The following is an 18048-nucleotide window of genomic DNA, read 5'->3' as shown; positions in this document are numbered from 1 at the left end:
TCAAAAGGGTTGCATTTGGATGATACCACAAGTGATAAATGTGTTTCTTACTCTGACCATCTCCCAGTTCTAAAGAGATCCCAATATTCTGTGCATATGTATACACTACCATTTAGCTTACAAGGCCCCCTTTCAACAAACTATGTTTTCATTTTCATGAAGATATTTCACATTTGCATGAAGATTTGCTAATTCTGAAGTGTTGCAGAGCATTTCCATTGGATCTGAAAAGAAGCATTTTGAAAAATAAATTCACTGTTTATTATTTTCAGTCTGGATTTCAGTTGAGATTTCTAAGCAACTACTCATAAGTAAACTCTGAATGAAGGTATTTTTACCAATGATTCCTGAAACTTCTCAGGTACTAATTAAGGTTCATCCTAAATGGCTTAAGTCAATTTTGTTAAGATGCTTTAAGTTAAAGATGCCAGCAGTGGCATCATTCCCATTGCTAAACATTAATGTTAGAAATTCTCATTCCTAATGCCRAGAGATTCATGCCTCATTATTACCTGGCATAGTTTAGCAGCCTGTTGTTCTTGTGTTTCTGAGTATTTGTTCTAATTCAGAACAAATTGGAATATTGGCAACTTAACAGAGACATATGTAGGAAGTAACCATTGACAACTAACGCATGAGACAAAATTCTATAATTAGGGCATTTAAATATTAATCTCCATGAGCCAACTGAGAAGTCATTTCCAGAACTAGATCCTGAGATTGTTCAATACAAGCCTTGGAACTTGATTCTCTTCTCAGGCAATATTTTTGCTAATGGCATATCATCTGATTCAGATAATATTTATGTGAATGAAAGTACAAGAAGAGTCAAGCTCACTAAGGCGAATCTTGCTCTCTGCTACATACATGTTCTCCTTAGGAATCAGTAGAAACTTTACATGGTGAAGTTTGACTCAGGTTTATAAGGTTAAATCTGGACACCCTATCCTATAAGGCATCAGTTTGTATACAAATGATCATTTTCCTATCTTCACTATAGAAATACAAAGTGAAATGGAACATATAATTTTTCACTTTGAATACGAGGAGGATAAAATTTTATCTTCCACAATGTAGTTTTGGTTGTGTATGTAAAGTCTGACCAAGTTAGTTATGTTAGATCATTTCTGAAATAGAGAAGGAATAGCTTCTAAGATTTTATAAGATACAAATTCATTGGCTTCAAGTTTTTTAATGGAGAAAGGTGAAGGAGAGAATGGGAGAGTTTGTAGGGTTGAGGTTTTTTTGTTTTTTGTTTTTTTTATGCTGTATAGCATCAAATGTACTGCAAGCTTAATGAGAACAATTCCACTGAGTTCAGTGGAACATGCCTGTTGATCCTAGAGATAAATGCAGATATCGTTTGAACTGTTATTTTGACAGAAGAACATAGATGGTTTACAATTCCTTTTGCACTTCCACTTCCCAAGGTGGACAAGTTTGGGGCATGATCCTATTCTAGCCTGAAGGAGCTCAGCTTTATCAAGGCTGTTTGTTTCATGCTATCAATAGCTGGCCTTTGAGGTGATACCGTAATCCCTGTTTTTGGGGATGTATTGTCTCTTTGTAGCCCTCTTCTTGGGAACACTGTTGTCAGGAGATACCTCACAAGAAAGAGTCCTCAAGATTTCTTGTTAGGAGAACTTTACAACTGCTTTGCATCATAGGAGAGTTGGAATGGTAAATCTGGCTTTCCAAACCCATTTAAAATATTAAATGATGGAATATCCTTTTTTGTTTCTGTTTTAGGGATTCCCTGAAATAAGATATGCCTTCARTCACAAACTGCAGTGGAAAGCAGAGGTCTCTCAGCCAGCTTTGAATGAAGGCCTCCTCCAGGGGCTGTGTAGCTACCATGACCCCAGAGTAAGACCAAAGTAAATCAGCTTGCAAGGAAATCTGTGCCATCAGAGCTTGACTTCTGATATCTGAGATAGACAGCATAGTTAAATGAAGACTGAGAAAGAGGATATATTGCTATTTATAAAAGACATTTCAGGAATTAGTACAAGCGAGGAAGAAGACTTTATTTAAATTGAACTTTCTATAAGATCAAGTTGATATTAATCAGTTATGAATGAATTTACATTGTAAATTAGAGCAAGGTTTCTGACATCAAAGGGATGATGTCTTGATTCTGGCATGACCTTTAAAATAGGGCAGTGAGGACATGGAACCCTTCATTATTTCAAGGTGGAGCTTGATAAATTAATATAAGTAATGATTCCAGAGATGGAAATTAAAGTTTATGATTATAGTATCATAGATCATAGACTGAAAGAGATGTCAAAAAAAGGCATCCATTACATTTTCTTTCTCTGAATTAGCCTCAATTATATCTAAATCATTGCAAATTTGTGCAGCCTGATTTTAAATATGATCTCATCTCAGTGATGTAACTCTGTTACTCTTTCATTCTATTACCTCACTATTCTTACCATTAGAAAGCTTTACTAATGTTAACCTAAGTCTTCCTAGCTGCAATTTAAGTTCATTTCTTCTGTCCTTTCCACAGCAAACATGGAGGACAAATTAGTATCCTGCCTCTTTATAGCCACCTCCTTATGTTTGGAAACTCCTATCGTTTTTCTTCTCAGTATTTTCCTTTTGATGTTAGCTCCCCATTCTTTTAGTCTGTTCTCTGAAATCATGCCCTCTAGTTCTCAGCATGCTTTGCTACTCCCTGTTGGGCTCTCTCGCTTTCCTTTTCCTTCTTAAAAGTACCCAGTGGATCTATTCCTCCAACTGACAGTTTACCAGTACTGAATAAAATAGAAAAATTATTTTATGGATCTCGGGAATAGTGCTACTRCTTAATTATTCTAGCAGCATTGTCATTTTTACAGTAGTATGATGTTTTTGATTTAAGATTAACTATAAGCCTATCTTTTTGTTAGAACTGTTAGCTAAGGAGTTGTCTCCCATTCTGTCTTTGTGCAGTTGATTGTTCTTGTGAACTGTTCTGTATTTYCTTTTTCTCTCCCAAAGTACCTGTTGTTCTTGCTTTCTCTGTTTTCTTGTAGCCATTATTGTGAATACTTAAGACTATACGAGACTGAGTTGCTGTTCTGTGATGGTGAATTTGAAACGATACTTGATGCTTGTTGATCGTGCTTGTTGCATTATATTTATAACACTTTTAGATAAGCCTGTGTTCCATCATTTGTGTATATAAAGTGGTGAGAATGTTTTGTTTCAATTTGATTTGGTTTCTAGAGCTGTATTGACTTTTTCTGAAGTGTTAGAGACTGCACACAGCTAGAGATGGTTCAGAAGTGTAGAGAAAAGGTTTTGGAGTTGATTACATTGCCTTACTTCCATACTTGAGCTTAAGCATCGGTTCAGTTGTGGTCAGGAAGGCATTTATGTTTGAGTTAGATTAGCAGGGACTTCATTGCTGTATGTACATTAACAAACAATTCAGTTGAAGAGGAGTGGGTCAGTAGACAAGAGCAGTTGATAGAGGGCTCTTCTCATCTCCATTACATGCACTGCCAGAAGGCTTTCTTCAGATTAGATTTAATCTGGCCTTCTAGCATGTGTAATGCTGCTCTTTTGTATGTCTCAGATGATGTTAGCACATCAGTGGCCATGTTCCATAGTAGGCCTTGCATGTGAAGCTTTGTTTCTGTTCCTATTTCATGCCATTTCTGAGTGACACTGTGGTGCTTACTGCCTTTCCCACTCTGTTTGGACAACATCTATTAGAAGACACTGGGGAGAGGGGCATGAACGACTTCATCCTTCATTTCAAGTGGCTGCTCTGGAAGGACATCCTGAATGAACTGATATCTCATCTCTTGGGCCTCTTTTTCCTAAAGAACAAGACATCCATTATGACTTTCTGGGAGCCCATGCCATTGCAGCTGCTTTGCCTCTAATTAACTGAGGGTCATGGACCAGAGAGATGATGTTGTGGATAGCACACTGTTACAGATGTGCCAACGCTGTTGGAATCACTTCACCTTCAGACATGAGATGACAAGCAGCAAATATGAGACCTTTGAAGATGAAGAGACACTGTCAAGACCATCTCCTGTGAGCTAATTTAATGAACTTGTCATCCTCACACATTTCAAGAGCTCTTGCCTGTGCTCAGTGTTGACTTCTACTAGTGCATTTAAGCTACGCGTGTGCTGATGGCTCTTCTGGCCGTGTAGCCCACTCATTGCTTTGTAYGTGCACATTCCCATGAGGTACAGAGGGGTATTTGGAATGGAGCCTCCACTTTTCATTTCATCCAAGTGGAATCTAGGCTGCAGACACCACAGTAACTTCAAGAACCAGTCTGCTATAAGTGAAGACAATTTAAATTAGCTTTAAAACTGCACTGATACCTTAGACCAAGTTGCTAGAGTGCTAGCTTGTGGGATGTGGTTTTCTTCCCAGAGTTGTCTAGGTGTTCTCATCAAATACATTCCCTGCTGTGGCAGGATATAGGATGCTAATAATGCCCTTGATCTCTACTAATACCTTTATGAAATGTTTTGCAATTTTTGTGAGTTTCTAATAATAAAACTTCTATGCTCCTTATAGAAAAATGTTTAGGTTTGCTGTGGAAAGGGCAAAGGGTCATGAACAGAAAGCTTTGGGGACCCATCTTAAGCTAAATGTCGCTCATGTGGTTGACTTTATTTTTCAGGTCTTTAACTCCATTATTCAAAGGGTTCCTTTTTCTGTATTCCTGGTGCATTCAAAGTTAGGACAGTCAATGAAGTAGAAGTATCCTATGGGATTCCTCAGAGTCAAAAGCAAGTAGAAGATTGAGTGAAGTGGAGGGCTCTGCTTTGRCATTAGCGTGATTGATCCTTGTCTCTTGACCTGAAGAGTGCAGCACATTACCTGCTATTAATGTAAGTGGGTGGGTGAAGTGGGACAGCTACAGCCCTTTTGYGCCACCAGTCAAACCTGAAGGCACTGTACAAATGAAATCGCTTTATATTTGGATGCCTGTATAACCTTACATTGAGATAACTCAAAGGTAAGTTATTATTCTTACTTGTTGTTATCATTTTAGTGCATTGTCGGCTTAAGGTCAAATCTTAATGGCTTGTTCATGCTGCATATCAGCAAATGAGGTAGTTTGCCACATCCACAAGTAAATTTGTGAACATTGAATAAATAAAATATTATTAAGTGTAACACTCAGAATTCAAGGGCTTCAGAAACTTTTCATATTGCTAAGCTGACAAAAGTGTTGTTCTATAATGATAAAAGCAGGTGTTTCTTTTTAGTTGCCAAGTCTTCTCCCATGTGAGAGGCTAGATAAGTAGTCCAAATTACATCTAAGAAGAAAATTTGCCAGAGCTTAATTAGTTTTCATCACAGTGCCAAATGAGAAAGAAAGAAAAAAAAAAGGAACTACATTGTAGTCTGTTTAATTCTCCTCATTCAAAGCCCTGAGGTAGAATTCTTAACTTAAAAATAAACTGCACTCTTTCAGTGGTAAAGTAGAAKAAATTTATAAGCAATGACTTATACTCCTTTTACATTTGGCATTTAGCTAAAGTAATTTTTTTTTCAAAATATAAGTAGTTTTTACAAGGTATGCAACTGTGTCATTTCAGCAGGGTATACTTTTATCATTAATCAGTGCTTTTTTCTGATGACTTCTGCTAAGGTTATGACCGTTTAATCTATCTTTATTGATAAGAGTGATGTTATTAAGCCTGGTTATTAGATCTTGGTGTTCTGTGAGTTAGACCATAGTATTATCAAACCTTGCTCTCCTAATCTGGCCAACAGCGCTTGTCCACGTGCTGGGCAATTGAGTGCATCAGACTGTATTCAGTCAATCCTGCTGAAGTCAAGCCTCTCATCACAAAGCCTCAGCCAGCTTGTCTTCTGGAAAGAGATTATCAGTAAATCAGCAGGAGAAGAAATTAAGACCACAGTCATTTACCTGCGTCCCCTGTGATGTGCAATGAAATACCAGCGCTGTAACCCTTCAGTTCTGCATTATTATTTCATTGCTAAGGACTCATTTTACTGAGGGATCTTTCTGACCCCTTTCTTTAAAAAGAATGTAATGAAACCAGAATTCTTGTACAAGATCCAACCAAAGATTAATTTGTTTTGATATCTGCCTCTGTTGCCAGTAATTTGGAGGAAGATTCAAGAATCAAAAAAAGGGGGGAGGAAGGGGAAAGGGGATCTCTGCCATTTTTCTTACCCCCTTAGCAGTGCTTTATAGCAGAAGCTATATGGAAGTTTGGATTCTTTACCTCTTTCGTGTAATGGTACGGAGCACTCTCATTGTACGTGTAATTTTTCAGTTGTTGGGAAACCTAGTTAAGTTCTTGTCCTTGTTGATATTTTTAGGCATTGACTTCCGTAGATTGATTATGAACTGTATTAAAAAGTTTCTTACTAGTCTCATATTCATTGTTGTTCGGTTTCATTGGATTGCCCTTTGCGCAATAGTTTGAAAGGATAGATAGGGTCACTTCATTTGCTTCTCCCATATTCTTTATCCTTAAGCAGACATCCAACTCCCTCTTAAATGTGCGACATTCTAAGTCTGTCTTCTTTTGGAAGTATTTTCATAACTAACAACTGAAATATCTTGTATTTTGAAAGTTTTCATCTTTACTGTATCTTTTTTGATACAGTAAAATAGTTAATAGAAAATTTGAAGTTTAAGTGCAAAAAGGGGATCATTGATTTTTGGAATGTTGTTAGAAATTTTCCATTGTTTTCAGTTCATTTCTTTGTATAAGCTAATTTTACCACTTACTTTGACCTCATTGCAGTTATATACTTTTTCCCTTTCTGATTGATTATAGTTAATCTAAAACCCAGTGTTGTGTGAAAGAGGTTCAGGTTATTTATTCCAAGACATACTACTGATAAGCATTTATTAATTGTGAATCTCATCTCTCCTATTCTGCATATTCTTCTKAACTAGAACTTTTGAGACCACTGGGAGTTGTGAACAGTAGAATCTTAGATAATTCTGTGTTTCAGGCAGATTTTGCTCTCTCCTTGACTAGACTAGCTTCTTTTGAGAGATCTTAACTTCAAGACAGAATTCCATGTTGAATATAGGTCAGCAATGCCATACTGTAAAAGGACAAGCAGGGAACTATAAACAGGGATATAGCCTTTGGAGCACAAGAAGTAAGTAATCTTCACTGCTGTTCAGCAATAGTAAGGCTTCACCTCTCTCCAGTATTGGGCACAACATCCTAGAGAAAGATGTTAACCAGCTAGAGAGTCCAAAGGCAAACAAAAAGGAGCAAATGTTGTGAATATATGACAAACAAACAAACAAAAAAAAAGATCGAAATAATTGGATTCATTTAATATAAAGAAGACAAAGCTGAAGGAGGATATGTTAGTAATTTTCTGATACATAAAATGATTTTGCAGAGATGAAGGAAATAATCACTTTGTTGTGTCCATTGTGGAGAAGACAAGAAGTCACAGTGATCATAGACTATTCATACTAGACATTAGGAAAATATTTCTAAAGGCAAGGATAGTCATCAGTGTGCTCTCTACGTGTCAAGCAATATTTGAAAGTGTGCTGATCTTCCACTGGGGAGCAGAATGTGGTCACTTGAAAATCCCTCTCTGTTTAAAAAAGTATTTCAGGATATTAGGTAGCAATCTAAGTTATTTTTTCTAGATTGCACTGACAAGGTTACAGGAACATTATCTGGATTCTAGCAAAAACTTCTAGCAAGTACTTTCACTGTCACATAAATTCAGGAGAAGAGAACGAGAAAGGCCCAGAAGAGAGRTGTCTAATTTGGTACTTTAGGGAAGGTATGCATCCAAATATAAACTCCAATTTGTTGYTTTTTAAGAAAAAAGTCAGTGGCAAAGAAAGGAGCACAAACAGGATGATAGTTGTGGGTCATCATAATCCAGTGGTGTCACTACTTAAAATGTGCCATATCATGAGGCAGAGGGCAGAGAAAAGATGGAGGAGGATCCCAGCTACAGCTGATGGGATTTCCTACATTCTCATTCTAAATATGCCCAAATCAGTACTTTTGGAAGCCTCTTTTGTGTCAAATGARAGATAGGGAAAGAGAGGAAGGAATTCTTTTCTGACGTTCCTCATCTCCCTTTATTTCTCATCAGATGTTTAATCTTTGTGCTAAGAATTTTTTCCCAGTTTAAATTTAGTTAAAACTAAAACATTGCAATCTTTCAACACAAGATTTTGGTTCAGAGAGATCAACATTTTCCATCAAAAACCCACCTTATCAGAAAATTCTGAACTAATTCCTATTCCAGTGTCATCAGGAGGAGAAACAGGAATGCACTGCAGTTTGAAGTAGTCTCCCCTAGTCACAGTGCTGAGTTACACTTCAGGCCTACAGTTCCCTCCAGCTGCTTGCATGTACTCGTATCAGTGTAATAGCGCTTCTTCAGTACACGAAACACTCCATATACATATGAGCACCACAAAATGCCAGGGGTGAATCAGTCTGAATTATATATATGTTGCTCTTCTGGGAATGCAGAATAAGTGTTGCTGCAAGTTACATGTAGCTGTAGWTGTATGCTAGACCTTTAGGAAATAAAAACCCTAAGGGAGTACACAGCCTTTTTAATTATTTTGTTTGTTGTTTCAGCTAAATTTCTCTGTCTTGTTCTATATGTATATTAGTACTCATCTTTCTGTCATCAGAGTCTTAGTGGGATATAAGGAAGAGTGTTGCACAGCCAATTGCAGTGAATTGCAAGTTTAACATGAAGCTATGTCTTGAGCTGGCACTAAAAGATGAATCCATCACTTTTCATTTAAAATAATATGCYAGGCCTTGATCAAAAATATTACCAATATAAACAAGTAGAGTGGTTGATGGATTACTCTGTTGCCAATATCCAGTGAAAAATACCTTGGTTTGGCAARGACCTCTTTCTCGATTAAAGCTGACAACTATAGAGATAAACAGACTTTTGAAATATTGTGTCTGATAGATGTTCTAATGAAATGTGTTCCCAAAAGGCTTGAATCTAGCTCTTTTCTGTAAGAACTGTGACTCGTTAGAAGGGTTGACTGGTTTAAGGAGCGCTTTTAAGATGACTGCTCCAGCTACACTGATGATTGAACTGATCTTGAAACAGTACCTGAGTCATCCCTGTTTACAGCTCAGTATTTTAASGAAAATTTAAATTGGTGCCAGTTTGTCTTAAACCATTATGAGCAAAAGTAGTACAGCTGCTTAAGGGGGAGTGTAGACATCCATGTTGTGGCGGTGCAGTAGGCAGACAGATGCAATCACTTGGTAATTTCCTCTGAGGCAGGTCACACTTGCTGTGAATCAGATCCCTCAAGCTACAGTTGCTGGATTGGTTCTGTAGTRTATATGGAGGCCTAAGATTGAAATGTATGAATGAATGTATCATTCTTTGAGGAATATTTTTTCTAGCAAAAAAAATGACAATCTGCACCATAAAAAAAACCCAGTGATAATCTTTCATTGCCTCAGACTCATTGTCTTCTTATGGATAGGAAGACTATTTGCGTATGCGTTGATTAAATGGAATTAATTTATTATTTCAGATTCATTCATAGTGAATTGTCATAATTTAATCTAGGCTGTGCAAGGTCCTGGGGGAAGTAGCCAAATGTGATATATATGTGCATCATTAAAAATAATTTAAGCTGGGATGACAACTGGAAAAAAAAGTGATTTCAGTGTTCCATATTTATTTGCTGTTTGTGAAAAGTTATTGCTGTTTTTCTCAGTTTACAAGTCAAAAGGCAGATTCTTAACATGTGAGTCTTCAGTCTGAGATCTGAAAGTCAAGTGAATAGAGAAGACACCTGTGTAGGTAAACATTTAGTCCTTGTTACCACGAATCTGAGCTTCATTTGCTCATTTAATCCCAAGATGTCGCCTTGAGGTAGATAAATATTATCTCCAGACTACTGATGGGTAACTGAAGCACAGGTCAGAAAGTAGCATTAAAGAAAGGACTTTTAGAAAGGATACAAGATTAAATGTCTCAAGTTAGCTGAATATTTCTGATGTTATTCTAAGTGATTTTTTCATTGCTATACTACCACAAYTAAACTGACCACAGGTCTTCTGAGACCAAGCATTGTTTACTGTCCTTAGTCACACAGGGAGTTGACATGAACAATGAAAAAGTGCTAATTTTATGTTAAAATGGAATTCTGAGTAAAATTTTKTTGAAACACCATCCTATTCCCCTATATCTGAGGAATATGGAGGGAGTTAAATGCTGAAAAGATTATAAGTTTACCAAACACACACAATTTCTGAATGTTTTTTTGAATGGTATGTAAGAGTCACTTAATTTACTGCTGGAAACCCCCCCCCACGTATGAGCTGGAAAGCAGCAGCTGTTAGCTCACAGCAGTATTACATGACTCTTTCCCATGCCAAATACTGTCCTTGCCAAAATTTAGTTACCTGGTCAAGTACAGTTAAAGAAGCAAGACCACATTGGAAAAAGAAAAGTATAAATCACATTTTTAAAGTAAGAAAGAGATGTAAAACTGAAATTTACATTTTCTAGCTTTTTTAATATATATGATTCCTGGTCTTCAGCACAATAAAGCCTGAAGTAGGGTTATCAAAATGAACGTAAAAAATATAACTGTTAAACTCTTCATCGGTTTCTGCACTTGAATTTACACTGATCCTTTTCTTCTRATGTAAGACAAAGTAAAGTTATGAACGAGAAAAAAACCAAATGGAACTATAGTAAAAATAGAGTAAATACAATAAAATTATCACAAGTCTTTTAACTACATTGGCCAATAGGACAGCTCTGCACTATTGTTTTGTGCATGGAATTTCTTCCTGTGCAAAGAGCAGTTGAAGCTAGTCTAGCAATATTACGACTCTGCAGTCATTACAGGTGGGTAAGGAATGGACTTGAAGACAAAGATCAAGACAGCATTTTGATCGTGTCAAAGGCCAATCTCTAGGAGCTGATCAGAAGACTAATTCACAAGAGTTGCCTGTCCTCAATACAGGCAGATGACAATTGTAGTTTTAGTCATTCTCTGAATACAGCCACTAGCCTGATTACTTACCAGGAAATACAGAGATAGAAACTTGATAAATGCATCAGATTGTTCACTAAATGTGGTTACTATTGCTAGATACAGGAAGTCTCGTAATGGCCAAAACCCTTTATGCTACGAAAACAGAATAAATAAATGGTGTATAACCYAGTGATCTTGCAGATAGTGCAGCCAATGATGTTCACCCCCTAAGTAATCTTTGGAGAGAAAATTATAAGGCATTGCTTTATACCTGGAGGCTTTTTATACCTGGAGTGTTTTTAGTACCCGGATTACTACTTAGAATATTGTTTATCTCACAAATGCTTTAGTCACTCCTGATTCAGTCAAACATTAGAATACACGCTTTTGCTCTCCTGTTGTGGTATTAGTGTATTAGATGTTTCCCCAAACATCAAGCGAATTACACATGTATGAGTCTCCAGGGAACCCTTTGAAGGAAGGATGCTAATGTTCTTGTTCTTGAAAGAATATCCTTGTATTGTTGCGAGGTATCGGCGATGTCATTTTTCTTTCATGGTTATTGAGTGCTGTGGGCACTGTTCGCGTCTAGTCACTCACAAGAATCTGAAGGGCACTTTAACTTGCACCAGTGCAACGGATTCCTGTGGCAGAAGCAGCCTGGCAGTTCTCTCTCTCTCTCTCTCTCTCTCTCTCTCTCTCTTTTTTTTCAGATTAGGAGCTGATTTACTGTAGGTTTAGCAAATAGGAAGTGGGGCAGTGAGGGAGCTGCTGCAGTGAGCCTTTGCTAGTCATAGGCCCCTCTGATCGGTGGGAGTCTTCTAGTTGATTATGCTAGGTTCAGGGCAATTTTGTGAAGCTCCCTTCCGGTATCAGCATGTGGGTTTGTGCCTTGAGCATAATGATAATAGAGAACTATTGTGCTTTATTTGATTTTCTTCAAAGTGCTACAGAGTCCATTGTTGACTGAATATTGATACTTAACAAATGAACTGAATTAAATTTGTAGCATAAGAAATTCAGAGCCTATGTATTAGAGCTCCTTTCTTTCCATGTCATTTCTCCTTTAGAAAGGCAATGTTCAGTAGTATAAGCAAAGTGACAAAGGAAATGACTTTAAGGTGTTAATCTTAATTTCTARGATAAAGCTTGCTTAGTGCTTAGGAATAAATGCATTTTTTGCTAACAGTGAGAAGTATACTTGTGATAATCTAGACTAGRACGTGGATGTGAAACACTTAAACTAAACCAAATCTCTTCAAGTGACCTCACATTCATAGCTACATAGCTGAAATGATTATTTTTACATATATGTAATCAATGTGTAATCTATTTACTCAAATTATCAGGATTTTATTCACTCTGTGATCTGGGAATTTGGGACCTGGATGCAGTATACCAAGATCAAGTTCTTTGCCTCACTGAAATTGTTGTTTTAAAGATGGTGTTTGTGTAGCTGATACATCATTCATTGTGGATATAGCTGAAATAGAGTAAATACTGGTAATAGGTAATCCCTGGAGTGAATTTTTCTTTATGGAAATCTTTCAGTAGTAATGTAGCAGGATTTAATCATTGTCAATTGCAGAGCTTAATTAAATGCTAGTAAGCACTTATTACTGTGATAGTCCTATCAAACAGAAATAGCTACCTGATGATTTAAGAGTTGTTTATGTGAGTAACTGCTTCTCAATAAAAATAAAAGTTCCCTSATTTGTCCCTGTGATTAAAATTGGAAAAAAATTCAGGAAATGCWTATTATTTTATTTTATTTTATTTCTGAAGATCTTGTTTTCATTGTAGTTTGGGTTCAATTTTTTGCATCGAATAATGTTTGCAAAGTTGTATATGCTCTTGTGTGTGCATGTTTTGTTTAGTTTGTGGATTGCGTGTTCARAATAGACATTTATGCATACAAAAGACCAATTAAGTAGACCACTAATAATTTGTGCATGTAAATTATCCATTTTAGATACCATCATTTTAATTCCACGTGCAGATTAAAAATCCCCATTTGAAAAAATGCTCTTAATATTTCAGTTTATTTTTATATTAAAGTCTACTAAGATATATAGTATTTTTATGATAATTAATCATGAGCAAAACATAGAAGTCTTGGAAATTCTAGGTAAATACCAGAAATATTGATGTTGCTCCATCTTAAGCATATCACAAGTTTTGTTGCAAAAATTCTGGTTCTTCAAGCCTTGAGAGAACTAGACACATGTTGTAATTCTGTGTTTGGTTTCCGCGGAACTCCACAAAGTCAGAGGAAAATGAGGAAGATGGTTATTCATTCATTTCTGAGTTTTCTCACAGAGGGGGGGCGTAAGCTGTTTTTTTTTTTCTACTTTCCCCATTATAATGATAGCTACAAAGCTGGAAGAATTCACTGCATTTGACTTACTACTAAAGTAATTTGGTTTTGGATTGCATGAATCAATTATGTCTTTTATTTTTTTTGTGCAAATTGCATAAGTCTTCAAAGTTTTCTTATACTAATCTGTGATGTTATAAGTTTCCACTGCAAGATTGATGGTGGATGCCTTTGCGATATGTGCTACTAATTATGATCTGAACTTTTTCTCAGAGTATCTGGCTCTYTGTGGTAAGTTAGGAGTTTGATTCTCAGCATCAAACATTACCAACCAAACTGTAATGAAATAAGAAGCTGTTTGTTGCATGGCATGAAAAGAGTGTGCTTAACAGTGTTCATGTGATGATGCTAAGCAGGTTTTGAGCTGGAATGCCACTTATTTGTCAGTTGCTTTGTTAAAATATTTTAATCAAATCCACTACRATGTTTTCTCAATGCTAGAATTCTGCCAAACATCTGGCTGGGAAGTTGCCCTCGGCAGGTGGAGCATGTGACTGTCAAGCTAAAACACGAGCTGGGTATTACGGCTATAATGAACTTCCAGACCGAATGGGATATTGTGCAGAATTCCTGGGGTTGCAACCGCTACCCAGAACCCATGAGCCCTGAAATCCTCATGAAACTATATAAAGAGGAAGGTCTTGCCTATGTCTGGATGCCAACCCCAGACATGAGCACTGAAGGTAATGCTGAAACCAATCTTGCAGCTAAATTAACAGTAGTAAAACCTTTGAGTTACTAATCTATCTTTCCCTTGGCTGATTTTCTTGTGTAWTTTTTTTGTGTAAAAATATAGCTAGAGCACAAGGTGTAATTTTTGAGTGTTGTCTGTAACAAATTACATATACTTTGTTGTAAGTGGAGAGGCCAGCTATAGTACTCCCTAGCTGGCAGTAGATGTGTGTTTGAGTTTAAAGCCATCTGACATTGATAGCTGTTTGATTGTTTTTGCTTTCAGCTTGAATTCAGCCTGTATAATGAAAATAGGCTGTGTAGGTGGAAGACTGCAAGCCCGTACAACAAGACAGCTTGGTATCCTTGCTGTTTTAAAATGGAGAGACAGCACTGTATATCTGTCTTTGCCATTCCCTTCCCCCTAAAAGCCATTTTTTCTTCTCTATAGTATTGCAGCAGGATGACTCTCTATATGGTCATTTATATAATGGCTTTCAATTAATTTAGGGTATACATAGGACATTCTTTTATAACATAAAATATATATTTTTTTAATTATTCCATCAGCTCAGCTAAAATAAAATCTTGCTTTCAATCAGGAGGTTAGAAAATATGCTTATTTTTGTGTGAGTAGCCTATGAGTAGACTAGAAACTTTCAGTAGAATGAAATACTGCAGCCACAAATACAGAACTGTCATAAAAGTGATAGGACATCAGGGAAGACAGGAGACCTTAAAACAGGGATTTGAAAGGGCTTAACATCCATGCTCATCTGCGCCATGAGGAAAAGTCAGGCTTTGATGTTTGCAGTTTCAATTCCCATGGCAATAGGGAGAAAGAGATCTGGAAATAAGGTATATTCATCCCTTTGGAAGTGAAAGCCTGCTCTGTGTTGTTTAACCATATGTTTGATAGATAATCAAATAATAACTGTGTTGAGTTCTAAAGGAAAACACTCTTCCATTCTCCCTCTCTTGTTGTTACTAAACTGTTGACCTTCCCTAGAAGGTTTTGGAAGGTGGCAGTACCTAGGTAGCTTCACAAGCCTCCAGTGCTAAAAACATTTCAATTTTGACTTTCTAACTTCAGTGTTATATAAGATGTGCTGTTTGATATAATTTGCTGCCTTACCTCAGTCCTGTGAAAATGAATCTACCACACACATTTAGTGTTAATCATAATGTATTTTTGGAGAAGGCTTGGCTATTTATATGGATTTTGTCTCATCTGGGCTTATGATGCAAGAAGAAACAAATGTTAGGGTGGAAGCTCATTAAAAAAAAAGTAAAATACAGCAGGTTTTTAAAAGATGTTAGCAACTGGCTATCCAGTGCTTAGTACATTTTAAAATCAAACTCTTTAGAAGTATGGAAATACACRTGTTCAAGATCACAGTCTCTTTTGAAAACTTTGTTCATAGCTTGTTTAGGAAGATACTCAATTTCTGGTTCACCAGAAAGTCTGCATACACACACAGACCTACATGGGTCCTGTTTCCCTACCAGTGTAAGAAAAGAAACTAGCTTTAGTAAATTTTTTGCTTGCTACTGTGATTCACTGTGCATAGAATTATACAGACATAATCTCAGCCATGAACGTAACTTCCTCAAATGCAAATGAATGTGTCTTGTTTTTAATCTTAGGAAGAATACAGATGTTGCCACAAGCTGTCTGCCTCTTGCATGGGCTACTTGAGAATGGTCACACTGTCTAYGTTCATTGCAATGCTGGCGTTGGCAGGTCCACAGCTGCTGTCTGTGGCTGGCTGAAGTACGTGATGGGATGGAGCCTGCGGAAAGTGCAGTACTTTGTGGCTTCCAGGAGACCAGCTGTCTACATAGATGAAGAAGCTCTGATTCGTGCTGAAGATGATTTTTACCAGAAATTTGGACCTCTTCATTCCTCATGCAAACTTCAAAACTAGAAAAGGAGAAGAGGTGAAGGAAGGTGAAGAGAAGATGTCAACCCCAAGGATTTAGAATTCATGAGTCAGACTCCTATCTCTCCTCTTCAGATTACAGGCTTGTCTAAAATGTCCGGAGAATTTTACTAAAAAATGCCTCTGAGTGATTTTTTTATTTGCCTTTTGTAAGCTGGTATGATTCATGCTTTCAAGCCTTTTGCTGCAAGTATGAGAGGTRGAGACTCTGTAAAGGAGAAACAAAGATTCTCATGTAATTGTTTGGCCATAGGAACTGAGGTTTTAGGGCAGACGCCAAATAAGAGAAGACTTGAGGTAAAATAATGAAAGTTGGCAATATTACGGTGATAAGAAAGTGAAGGTGTTCTCTGAAACACAGATATGAAGGTTGACTGGATCAACATTCAGGTTAGGAGGGAGCTGATAGTCAAAGCTGCTCAGGTATTTCAGTTAGAGTGCACATTTTTGAAGTGTTTTGTAGTGATTTTATAAAGAAATTGTATTAATGGRAAAGATCAGAAGGAAATGGATTTTTCAACTGTTTTTCTTAAATGTTAAATATTATGAGTTATAATTATGTTCTTTAACAACATTGAAGTTATGTTGGGATGTGGCATGAAGAGAGGAAACAGTTCTGTTCATGCAGACTTACTCTATTGCAAGGCAGAACTATTGTGTTTTGCATTATCCTAGACTGTGAGATCTCTAAGTCAAAGATATATTTTGCTCTTCTGGTCTATGCAGTGTTGTACAATGGCATCTCTAGRTGCTATGTCAGTCTAAATGGTAACYCCTAAAATAAAACAGAATGTACAGGAGGAACTAGTTGCTGAGCTTCTAGATACAGTCCTTGCTGAAATACCAAGAACTAGACTGAAATTCTGAGCCACWAGCTCTGTTTTGTTGACCTAGCTGAATTTCTTCACTCCAGCAAGAGTCTCATGTTCTTGGGCAAGCAGTGTGTGGATATTCATAGATGCTAGATTTAGCCCAGTGAAGCTAATGCTAGGCAATCTCCGTGGTGAATGGAATAAATATGCTGTATAGGAGCAAAAGAGCAGCTCTATAGAGGGGTTCTCAGGAGCTTAACCCAGKTGCCTAATGTTGGCTTTGTAGACAATTAACATTTTACAGGGATGTTCAGTCCCTTAGCTAAACTAAGCAATGGCACTAACAGCATCCGGCCCTGCTCAGATAAAACCAATTTACTGTAGTTCAGGGCCAGGACAGAGGAGAGGGAAAGCATTCCTCAAGAAACAGACTGAAGATTAAAGATGCATAAACATTAAGAAAATAATTTCTATAGGTTTATTCTTCAGTGCAATCTCACCTTTTTCAGCCAAACAACTTGTCCCTCTAAGGTTCAGTCAATGCCAGAGTAGTTCAGCTGATACATAYTGATTACCAGAACTTAATGGAGAAACTGTTAGATGTGGACTATTTATGGAGAATATTGAGCATTATACAATACAATGTTTTATTTATCTTACACTTCAATTGTCTTCAAAAGGAAAAATGTTAATTTAAATTATTTTAAATGTGTGGTTTTGATCATGGCTTTGTTTTCTGCTTTGAAATAATGTTGCCTATTTAAAAAGTGGATGAGGAAAGATCACAGTTAAATAAAAACATTGGGACAACTACAGCAGTCCACATTGTCTTATGTCTTTGCATCTCAGTTTCACAAATAGCAAAAAGTGCTGTGATTGATATTTGTATATAGAGGTGGGACCAGCCAGTTACCACAGAAGCTGTCTTATTTCTTATCTCCTATGCTGTGTCAGTTTTGACAGGTTGTTGCCAAGGAAATCTTGGAAAAGAGGGCACAGCAAAGATAAGTGAGTATAAAATGAACATGGCACCTCTGGTATCTGCGAAGAACAAAAGAAGGGGTTGTTTCTCTTAGCTGGTCAGTGCTGCTCTCTGGCTGCTGGGTAAGTGAGGGTAAATGTTCAGAATTATAGATGATCTCTCAGGAACGCCCAACAGTTACTTCATTTTGACTGAATTTAAAGCAAAAGATGTAAGCTTGTGCTACAGGATGCCTCAAAAAGCAAGCACAGAGATGAGCAGGATGGCATAAGAAGAAAGTA

At 36.9% G+C, this 18048-nt stretch overlaps 1 protein-coding gene across 1 annotated transcript in view; it reads left to right on the top strand.

Moving 5' to 3' along the window:
• EPM2A (EPM2A glucan phosphatase, laforin) overlaps positions 1-17598 on the top strand; it is a 36821-nt gene extending 19223 nt beyond the window's left edge. Inside the window, exons 3-4 of the mRNA XM_085310510.1 lie at positions 13800-14041; positions 15678-17598. Of these exons, the coding sequence (XP_085166636.1) occupies positions 13800-14041; positions 15678-15958 (523 nt within the window). The 3' untranslated portion in view covers positions 15959-17598. The remainder of the gene's footprint in view (positions 1-13799; positions 14042-15677) is intronic.
• Positions 17599-18048: the final 450 nt, after the last annotated feature.

Source organism: Rhea americana, unplaced genomic scaffold (genome assembly GCF_003343005.1).
Source record: "Rhea americana isolate MKP2758 unplaced genomic scaffold, rheAme1 scaffold_108, whole genome shotgun sequence".
Taxonomy (NCBI): Eukaryota; Metazoa; Chordata; class Aves; order Rheiformes; family Rheidae; genus Rhea; species Rhea americana.
Note: the sequence above shows the minus strand (reverse complement) of the source record. Positions and strands in the feature narration are given on the sequence as shown.